Consider the following 11,010-nt stretch of genomic DNA (forward strand, 5'->3'; position numbering starts at 1 on the left):
AGTAACCCCATATATGTGGAAACCTTACCACACACTTCACAACAAACCCCATAGACACCGGAATCTGCAGAGAAGGACTTGCTCATTAAGAACATGGAGGAATAACTTAAGAAGCTTACAAGTCGAGTTCAAGGTGTTGAAGGTGGTAAAGGCATCGAAGGCTTGAACTATGAGGATCTGTGTATTCAACCGGACGTAGAACTGCCAGAGGGCTGCAAACCTCCTAAGTTAGAAATGTTCGACGAAACAGGTAATCCAAATGTTCATCTGAGGACGTATTGTGACAAGCTCTTAAGGGTTGGTAAAGATGAAAGAATCCGCATGAAGTTGTTCATGAGGAGCCTCACTGGAGACGCCCTATCCTGGTACATCAGTCAAAATCCAAAAAAGTGGATTAATTGGGTAAACATGGCATCAGATATTATGGATCGGTTCAGATTCAATACAGAGAATGCAGCAGACGTCTTCTATATCCAGAATCTTAAGAAGAAGCCAACAAAAACTTTTCGCGAGTATGCTACTCGGTGGAGATCAGAAGCTGCAAAAGTAAGGCCAGCACTGGAAAAATAGCAAATGAACAAGTTCTTTGTCCGAGCCCAGGATCCACAATATTATGAAAGTCTGATGGTTATTGAAAACCATAAATTTTCTGACATTATCAAATTGGGAGAACGAATAGAAGAATGAATTAAAAGCGGGATGGTAACAAATTTTGAGGCACTACAGGCTACGAACAAAGCCTTGCAGTTAGGGGGTATATCTAAAAAGAAGGAAGTAGGGGCTGTGATTGTAGCCCAAGGTCCGAAGTCTCCTCTCACATATCAAACACCTCCACCCACATATCAGCCTTCACCTCCCAGATATCAACAACCTGCCACCGCTTACCATGCTTACAACACTCAGCCAGCATATTACCACTCAACACCAGCCCGCCAAAATTACCAAAAACCTAGGCAAAAATTCGACTGTAGACCGCCCAGACAATACATTCCTATCACCGAACCCATCAACCCATTGTAGGAGAGATTGAAAGCTGCCGGTTATGTCACTCCCATTCCCGCTGTCGCCATGGAGAATTCCTCTCAGGGGGTCAATCCAAATAAGACATGTGTATACCATTCGGGCATGAAGGGTCACACTATTGATGAATGTCTCACTCTGAAGGACAAGATCCAGACACTGATTGATACCAAGTTTATACAGGCAAAGGAGGCTGCACCTAATGTCCGCAATAATCCCCTCCCGGATCACAGGGGCGAGGGGGTAAATGTGATAGAAACTGATGAAGAATGTGATCCGGAAGGGTCAATTGGGCCCATTCGAGAAGGGGACGATCCTAAAAAACATACAGTCACTCTCACACCTATTATGGTACAAATACAGTCGCTGATTGAAGTTGAGGTAGCCGAACCAACTCCATTCGAGGTTGAAGTAACAACGCCTTCGGTCGTGCTAGCTCCGTTCGAAGTAGAAGTGACCACACCATTCACCGTGACGGTAGAACCTACACCGTCCTTTAATTCCAATAATATACCTTGGGACTACGCTACAGAAGCGAGAAGAAAAGGAAAGGGGAAAATGGAAGAAACTGGTGCAGCACAAGGTATGACCAGAACTGGTAGGGTTTACACGCCCGAGCATTTGGGAAGAACAAGCTATGAAGCCGCTTCCAAACAGCCTATCATTGAAACCGGACCGGATGATCTTTGGAGAAAGGTGCAAGCGAGAGAGTATTCTGTGGTTGATCATCTGAACAAAACCCCTGCTCAGATATCCATTCTATCACTGTTGTAGAATTCTGAAGCACATAGGAACGCGTTGATAAAAATGTTGAATGAGGCTTATGTACCCAACAACATTAGCAGTGGAGAGATGGCCAACATGGTAGTACAAGTATTGGAAAGCCATAAGATCACTTTCCACGAAGATGAACTGTCGCCGGAAGGGTTGAGTCACAATAGGGCACTGCATATCACAGTGCAGTGCAAAGACAAATTCATTGCTAGAGTCTTGATAGATGGGGGTTCAAGTCTCAATATCTGCCCGTTGACTACTTTGAAGAGGCTAGGTAAAGGTTTGCATGAGATACGAGCATGAACTATGAACGTAAAAGCGTTCGATGGGTCTCAAAGGGCCAAAATCGGAGAAACCTACCTCTACTTACAAATGGGTCCATCATGGTTTGATGTTGAATTCCAAGTGCTCGACATATCCGCCTCATACAATCTGCTATTGGGACGACCTTGGATACACGCCGCTGGGGCTGTAGCGTCTACTCTGCATCTGGGTGTGAAGTTCGAATGGAACATCAGGAGGTGATCATTCATGGAGACAGGAGTAACCCTATTTACACCAACCAGACTGTCCCGGTTGTGGAGAATAGAAGGAAGTTAGGGGGATAGACTTACCATCGCATTGAACATGTTAACACGATCGAGAAGAACAAATGGTGGAGTAGCAAAATAGAAAGCATATTGGCATGGATAGGGTATGAACCCGACAGAGGTCTTGGCAAGAATCTCCAAGGGTATGACCTTTGGATTGGGATATCAGTACACCTGGCACGAGTAAGAATTGGTCACCGCCATGGCGTGGTTCTTACCCTCTTGAGTAGCCAATACCACATTTGAGCCAATACTTCCATCAGGCCGATATGATGTGGGGATCTGAAGAAGATGAAATTCTAGCTAGTTTAAGGAATCTGTTCTTGGAAGATGAAGATATGGACTGCAGCGTAATAGTTGAGGAGGAGGAGGAAGGCCTCGTTATCCAGACAATGGAGAAGGGAGCTGTTCTCAAGAACTGGACCGCCACACCATCAAGGGCCCGCCGAGTTCCGGGGTAGCCTGGCTGCTAACATCACTTACCTTGAAAACAATTTTTATGAGCATTTTTAAAACATTCTTTTAGTATTTTGTCGTCATTTCTTTGAAACAATTGTTTGAATCATTAAAAATCACTTTTGTTTTGACATTTTGGTACTTATCAAAGGTCTGCTATTTTATTATTATATATTTTCTCCCTACAACATTACTATTTCTTATCGTGATGAACCAACAAATGTGACATGTAATGAGGTAACGCAACATAAGGACAGTGACTAGAAAGAAATAGAGAAGAGGATATAATACCTGAGGAAATTGTTAGAGAAGTTGAAGATTTTGAGAACAAGCCTAAGTCCAACCTGGACGAAACTGAGATAGCCAACTAGGGAGATTCTGAAATAGTCAAAGAAACTCACATAAGCATTCACCTGTCACCATCATAGAAAGAAGAATGCACCTGTTTCCTGAAAGAATATGAAGACATTTTCGCATGGTTTTATGATGATATGACTAGTTTGAGCACGTCCATAGTGGCTTATAAACTACCCACCAACCCAATGTGTCCGCCAGTAAAGCAGAAGCTCAGAAAGTTCAAGCCAGATATGAGTCTAAAAATCAAAGAAGAAGTCACCAAAAAGATCAAAGCTAAGGTTCTCAAAGTGGTTGAATATCCAATTTGGTTGGATAACATCGTGCCAATTCAGAAGAAGGATGGGAAAGTCAGAGTATGCGTCGATTATCGGGACCTAAGTAGAGCAAGTCCCAAAGATGATTTCCCGTTACCCAACATACACATACTGATCGACAACTGCGCCAAGCATGAACTCCAATCCTTTGTGGATTGCTTCGCGGGATATCATCAAATCGGGATAGATGAAGAGGATGCCGAAAAGACAGCTTTTATTACACCGTGGGGGGTGTACTGCTATAAAATGATGTCGTTTGGTCTGAAGAATGCTGGGGCCACTTATATGAATGCCATGACAACTATTTTCCATGACATGATACATAAAGAGATAGAGGTATATGTGGATGATGTCATCATCAAATCCAAGAAGAGTACAAATCACATAGCAGACTTTAGGAAATTCTTTGATCGGCTTCGGAGGTACAATTTGAAATTGAATCCCGCAAAATGTGCCTTCGGGGTCCCCGCAGGAATGTTGTTAGGATTCATTGTCAGCCGCCGAGGAATTGCGCTAGACCCATCAAATGTCAAGGCTATCCAGGATTTGCCACCTCCAAAGAACAATAAAGACGTGATGAGCTTCTTGGGATGTCTTAATTACATCAGCCGCTTCATAGCACAATCAACCGTGATCTGTGAGCCGATTTTCAAAATGTTAAAGAAGGATGCCGCAACCAATTGGACTGAAGACTACCAGAAAGCTTTTGATAGAATCAAAGAATATTTGTCCACACCGCCAGTCCTGGTCCTGCCAGAACCTGGTAGACCACTGCTACTCTATCTCTCCGTATTAGATGGGGCTTTCGGTTGTGTCTTGGGACAACACGATGAGACGGGAAGGAAATAACAGGCCATATACTATCTGAATAAGAAGTTCACACCCTACAAAACACGATATTCTTTGCTGGAACACACCTACTGTGCTTTGACCTGGATAGCCCAGAAATTGAGGCACTACTTCTGTGCCTATACCACATATCTCATATCAAGGATGGATCCTCTAAAGTACACCTTCCAGAAACCCATGCCTACAGGGAAGCTGGCAAAATGGCAGATATTGTTGAGTGAATTCAACATCGTCTATGTGACTCAGAAGGCGATTTAGGGACAAGCATTAGCGGATCATCTTGCAGAAAATCCTGTAGTTACGAACCACTAAAAATGTATTTTCCTGATGAACAAGTATCATTCATAGGAGAAGATATTGCCAAACCCTACGACGGATGGAGAATGTTTTTCGATGGAGCCGCAAACTTCAAAGGAGTGGGTATTGGAGTTGTTTTGGTGTCAGAAATAGGTCAACATTATCCGTTATCCGCGAAACTCAGATTTCTGTGTACCAATAATATAGAAGAATATGAGGCTTGCATATTGGGGCTCAATTTGGCCCTTGATATGAATATCCAAGAATTACTGGTAATTAGTGATTCAGATCTTCTGGTACATCAGGTGCAGGGAGAATGGGCTACAAAGAATACCAAGATATTACCATATCTATATCATGTGCAAGAGATGATGAAGAGGTTTATGAAGATAGAGTTTAGACATGTCCCGAGAATCCAGAATGAGTTCGCAGATACATTGGCCATTTTGTCCTCCATGATACAGCATTCGGACAAGAATTACATCGACCCCATTCTGGTAAGGATTCATAATCAGCCAGCTTACTGCACTCATTTTGAAGAAGAAGCAGATGGGAATCCATGGTTCCATGATATCAAGGAGTACATGGCAAAAGGAGAGTACCCGGAGCATGCAAATCATATTCAAAAAGGCACGCTCTGAAGATTGTCCAACCATTTCTTCCAAAGTGGAGGAATTCTATACAGAAGGACTCCAAACCTAGGGTTATTACGGTGTGTTGACGCCAAGGAAGCTTCCAAACTGCTCGAAGCGATACACTCTGAAACATGCCGACCACACATGAATGGTTTCGTTTTAGCCAAGAAGATACTGAGGGTAGGTTATTTTTGGATGACTATGGAAACTGACTGCATCAGGTATGTCCAGAAATGTCATTAGTGCCAAATACACGCAGATATGATACGGGTGTTGCCAAATGAACTCAATGCAATGAGTGCACCTTGGCCTTTTGCCGCTTGGGGAATGGACGTCATTGGACCAATCGAGCTTGCCGCTTCAAACAAGCACAAGTTCATTTTAGTGGTCATAGACTACTTCACAAAATGGGTCGAAGCTGCATCCTTCAAAGTTGTAACCAAGAAAGTCGTCGCAGATTTTGTCAGAGATCGTATTGTTTGCTGATTCGAGGTTCCAGAGTCCATCATCACCGACAACGCCACCAATCTCAACAGTGAGCTAATGAAAGATATGTGCGATACCTTCAAAATCAAGAACAAGAATTCCACAGCATACTGGCCTCAAATGAATGGAGCCGTGGAGGCCGCAAATAAGAATATCAAGAAAATACTGAGGAAGATGGTAGACAACCACAAGAAATGGCACGAGAAGTTACCATTTGCCTTATTGGGGTACCGTACCACAACTCCATATTTGCTGGTCTACGGTACCGAAGCTGTCATTCCTGCGAGGTTAAAATCCCTTCTTTAAGAATTATACAAGAAGCCGAACTCAGTGATGCAGAATGGATAAGAAGTCGCTATGAACAATTAGCTCTCATTGATGGGAAAAGAATGAATGCAGTGTATCATGGTCAACTCTATCAGAATAGGATGTCCAGAGCTTTCAACAAAAGGGTCAAACCTAGACAGTTCGCACCGGGGCAGCTGGTACTGAAGCGGATCTTCCCGCATCAAGATAAAGCCAAAGGGAAATTTTCACCCATTTGGCAAGGGCCCTACATGGTTCACAGAGTATTAACAGGAGGAGCACTCATACTCCCAGAAATGGACGGAGAGTTTGGCCAAAGCCTATCAATTCAGACGCAGTCAAAAGATATTATGTTTAGAATATTCGCATTTCTTCATCTGATATAATTGAACTACGCTCGACCCGATTCCCATTTAAGAGAGGACACATAGGCAGCCTTGTGGGTTTGGTCACAATTCAATAAAATTTTCGTTTTCCCTACAACCAGAAACTGGGGCAGAAGAGGAGGACCCTCAAAATTCTGGAGCAAGTCCAGCCAACGTCATCATATGTAGAACGGTCCGAGAATCTCCTAAGTAAACTGGGGCAGAATTTTGAGGAGGACCCTCAAAATTCTAAGGAAGTCGCAAATTCTCTAAAGTGTCACAGTCATTGGTTCATCTAATTTATCCAATATTGCGTACTAATGTATTATAAATAACTACATTCATCATATGCATGTACATTTTCGAAAACCTTATTTTTATGAAACAGCCAGATGCTACACGTGGTAACTCAAGCAGGAGTTTGATACAGAGCAAAGCAAAGCAGGCAGGCGGAGGCACGAACCAACCTTCCCCCGTAAAACTCACGATTCTCCTTTGGATGTAGGAACAAGAAATATTCTCAAATTTTGGCACACCTCAGAATCACTATCTTCATAACGACAAAGCTGCCAAGCGCAAACACATTTCCAGCTAAGAAATACTCTGCTACTACTTATTATCTATTCATTGCATGAGACTAAGCATTGTCTCTATCTTGCATGAGGCTAAGCCCCGCCTCATTAATTGCATAAGGCTAAGCACTGCCTTCCCCTGCATGAGACTAAGCATTGTCTCTATTTTTCATGAGGCTAAGCCCTGCCTCTTTAATTGCATAAGGCTAAGCACTGCCTTCCCCTGCATGAGACTAAGCATTGTATCCACCTTTGCTTCCTCCCCAATTGCATAAGGCTAAGCACTGCCTTCCCCTGCATGAGACTAAGCATTGTCTCTATTTTGCATGAGGCTAAATCCTGCCTCCTCAATTGCAAAAGGCTAAGCACTGCCTTCCCCTGCATGAGACTAAGCTTTGTCTCCACCTTTGCATGAGGCTAAGCCCTTCCTCCTCAATTGCATAAGGCTAAGCATTGCCTTCCCCTACATGAGACTAAGCATTGTCTCCATTTTGTATGAGGCTAAGCCCTGCCTCCATCTTGCACAAGGCTAAGTACTGTCTTTCCTTGGATGAGACTAAGTATTGTCTCCCATCCTGCATGAGGCTTCTGCCTCCTCAATTGCATGAGACTAATCATCGTCTCCCACTTTGCATGAGACTAAGAATTGCCTCCCTAGTCGCATAAGGCTAAGCTCTGCCTTTCCTTGCGTAACCTCAAATGCTATGCTACTTGAAATCTAGCACTATTCTCCACCTCGGGGCTAAGCTCTGCCCCCCATCTTACACAAGACTAAGCTCTGTCTTGTTTCGCTTCGCATGACCAAACATCATGTCTTTGCATCTCATGGGCTAAAACATCGCCATTCTGTCCAAAGGCGTCATAGTCCGAAGGCATCATCCTCATAGCCGGAAGACATAATGCCATGGCCTGAGGATCTCTCAATATTTCACATAATTATTCAAAGGCTTCATAGTTCAGATGAACCATTTTCATGTCCTGAGAACATCATTTCATGGCCTGCGAATCCCCTATCATGCAATTCATGGCCCAGGACATCATGGTCTAAGGACACCATCCCCATCGTCCAAAGATAGCTTTCATGGTCCAAAGGGAATTTGCATCATGTTTAAATTCTCGCAATAATCCATATATACTTTCATGCATTGTGTTTTAAGTTTTGCAAGTAATCCAGGAAGTGACCGTTCTCCTAACGGGAGCAATCTTCGCTCTGGTTTCCGTTCAACATTCACATCCTATAATTATTTCAAACGTAACCAACCACCGTCCGTTACCCATTCCAATATGATAACCGTTCATACACCCATAACCGTTCCAAGGTACATTCATTCACAAGTCTGATATCGTCCTATCTAGAAGAACTTGTCCATTCCTATAACAACTCCATCGGCTCAGTTCACCGCTGGATCCAGAACTACACACGGCCTGATTTCCGTAAAACCAGTGATATGTAGGCAACTCAGAAACCGGAGTTCGACCTCTATTTTTCAAATCACCCTATTCGGTCAAAATCGGTCATCATTTCTTTACCCGACAACTCTTTCATCATTTCCAACTGCCCCTATTATGAGGATCTTATCAAGAAGGCGAAGGCTAAATTGCATTCATGGAAAGGAAAGCTGATGTCATTTGAGGGAAAGGCAACACTCATCTCTAGTGTGTTGCAAAGTATGCCAGTTCACATGTTATCAGTCCTTGATCCACCAAACAGCATCCTGGGGGATCTACATAAGACTTTTGCTAGGTTCTTTTAGAGCACAAAGGAAGAAGGGAGAAGCAAACACTAGGCTTCATGGAATAATCTTTGCCTTCCTAAAGAGGAAGGGGGCCAAGGTTTTAGGTCCTTAAATGATGTCTCAAGGGCACTATTTGCTAAAATATGGTGGAGGTTTACGACAACAAAATCTTTGTGGTCTAATTTCATATGGAATAAGTATTGCAAGAAGGAGCTACCAACAGTGGTGCATTTTAGGGGAGGGTCTCATGTTTGGAGACAAATGCCGAATGCTAGGGAAGAAGTAGAACATGAGATCGTATGGAAATTGAAGAGTGGAACAACTAATATTTGGCATGAATATTGGACTGGATTGGGTGCACTTTATCATGTATTACCTGAAGACTTTCCAATCAATGAAGGTCTTCAGGAGGTGGCAGAACTGCGGCAAGGGGAAGCATGGGATGATCAGCTGCTAGATCAAACTTTCAATGAGGAAATTGCAGAACATATAAGGCTAAATGTGCATTATGAAGGTAGTGAGGGATATTGGGATAGGCCATACTGGATGCCAACTCCTTCAAGCAAGTTCAGTGTTAGTAGTGCTTGGCAAATATTAAGGCATAGGGCTGATCCTAATCAGGAATTCAAGTTAATGTGGATTAAAGGTTTGCCATTCAAGATATCCTTCTTTGTGTGGAGATTGTGGAGGCAGAAAATAGCCACCGATGACATGTGGAGAAGGCAAGGGCAAATGATGATGTCTAGGTGTTGGTGTTGTCAGCAGCCCCAAGAGGAATCAATTGAGCATATATTTGTCACTAGTCTTACTGCCTCTAAGGTATGGAACTTGTTCATGGGGCCTGCTGGAATTTCTATGCAATTGATTCAATTGAAGCAGATTATAAGGCATTTGTGGTATGCTCAGTGTTGTCCAAAATTAAAGCCACTATTTCAAGCAGTACCAACTATCATCACTTGGGAGCTTTGGAAGAGAAGAAATGCAGGTAAACATGGTGGTTCAGTGTCCACAAATAGGGTGATTCATGAGATAAATAGGACATTGCATCAACTAGCAAGGGTGAGGTATGCTTGGATCCCTAATATTCCATTGTTATGGCCAGACATGATTCAATACTTTGAAGGATATAAACCTATATTGATCACTACAAGAGTAACATGGCAGCTTCCTTTTCATGGTTGGTACAAATGTAATACTGATGGAGCTTCAAAGGGCAATCCTGGACCTAGCTCCCTAGGCTTTTGTGTGAGGGATGATGAAGGTTATGTGGTGTATGCTAGGGCAGTAGACCTGGGAGTGACAACTAATGTGGTAGCTGAAGCTAGGCTATTCTTCAAGGGTTGGAATATTGTGTGGAGCATGATCTTCACCCTCTCATACTGGAGACTGATTCATTGGTGATGAAGAAGGCGATAGAAGGGGAATGGGATCCTCCTTGAGTAATTGCGTAGGATGTGAAGAAAATTATAGAGATGAAGGACAACTTCAATGTGATCTTTCAACATGTGTTCAGAGAAGGCAACTCAGTGGAGGATTTTATAGCTAACATTGTGTTCTCTTTTACAGGTACATCTAAGTTTCATTCATTCTCTAAACTGCCTAGTGCAGGGATGAGGTTGATCAATCTAGACAAATCTCAATCACCTAACCTTAGGGTTAGGATAGCAAAGAGAAGAACCCCAGACTGATGGCTTCACAGGATTGGACTCTGCACAAACTGATATGTCCAAATGCTAAGGAAAATGCTAAACCCATCATATGGTATTTTTGGAGATTGTTGAATCATTTCCCAGTGGTATTAGCATGCTTTCATGCTCAATCTGAGGATGGTTTATCAATGTTTAGAATGATGTCTACATTAAAGGTTCTAGTAGGGAAGGATCTGAGCTTACAAGATCACAAAAGGCACAATTTCAAAGCCTGGCCTTTGCCTTGCAAAGCCTTCTTAAAGCTAGCTCATTCCTGGCTTTTTCCTTGCAAAGCCAGCCTAAAGCTAGCTCATGCCTGGCTTTTGCCCTGCAAAGCCTGGCTAAAGCCAGGTCTGTCACGCCCCAAAATCGAGGAGCGCGACCGGCGCTCAACCGAGTGAACCCGACCGAGCAAGCCTGTTAGATTTCATTCTACCCAAACTCATCCACAAATGGAGATACTACATATTTTCATTAATTAGACAAAATGATGTTCATGTCTACAATACCAATTCATTTCCAATAGCTTCATCATTTTTAATGTCTCGAATGGACAAGTAATACA

The 11,010-nt window shown here is 43.0% G+C and overlaps 2 protein-coding genes across 2 annotated transcripts; both read left to right on the forward strand.

Annotated features, from left to right (window-relative positions):
• The first annotated feature begins 234 nt into the window (after positions 1 to 234).
• On the forward strand, positions 235 to 570 carry LOC138892524 (uncharacterized). Its single transcript, XM_070176252.1, has one exon. It carries the CDS (start codon positions 235 to 237, stop codon positions 568 to 570), a length of 336 nt encoding a protein of 111 aa, XP_070032353.1.
• A 4,104-nt stretch (positions 571 to 4,674) lies between these two features.
• Positions 4,675 to 5,298, forward strand: LOC138892525 (uncharacterized). The gene has a single exon (XM_070176254.1). The coding sequence runs from the start codon at positions 4,675 to 4,677 to the stop codon at positions 5,296 to 5,298; it is 624 nt and encodes a 207-aa protein (XP_070032355.1).
• Positions 5,299 to 11,010: the final 5,712 nt, after the last annotated feature.

This window comes from Nicotiana tomentosiformis, chromosome 5 (genome assembly GCF_000390325.3).
Source record: "Nicotiana tomentosiformis chromosome 5, ASM39032v3, whole genome shotgun sequence".
In the NCBI taxonomy this organism is placed as follows: Eukaryota; Viridiplantae; Streptophyta; class Magnoliopsida; order Solanales; family Solanaceae; genus Nicotiana; species Nicotiana tomentosiformis.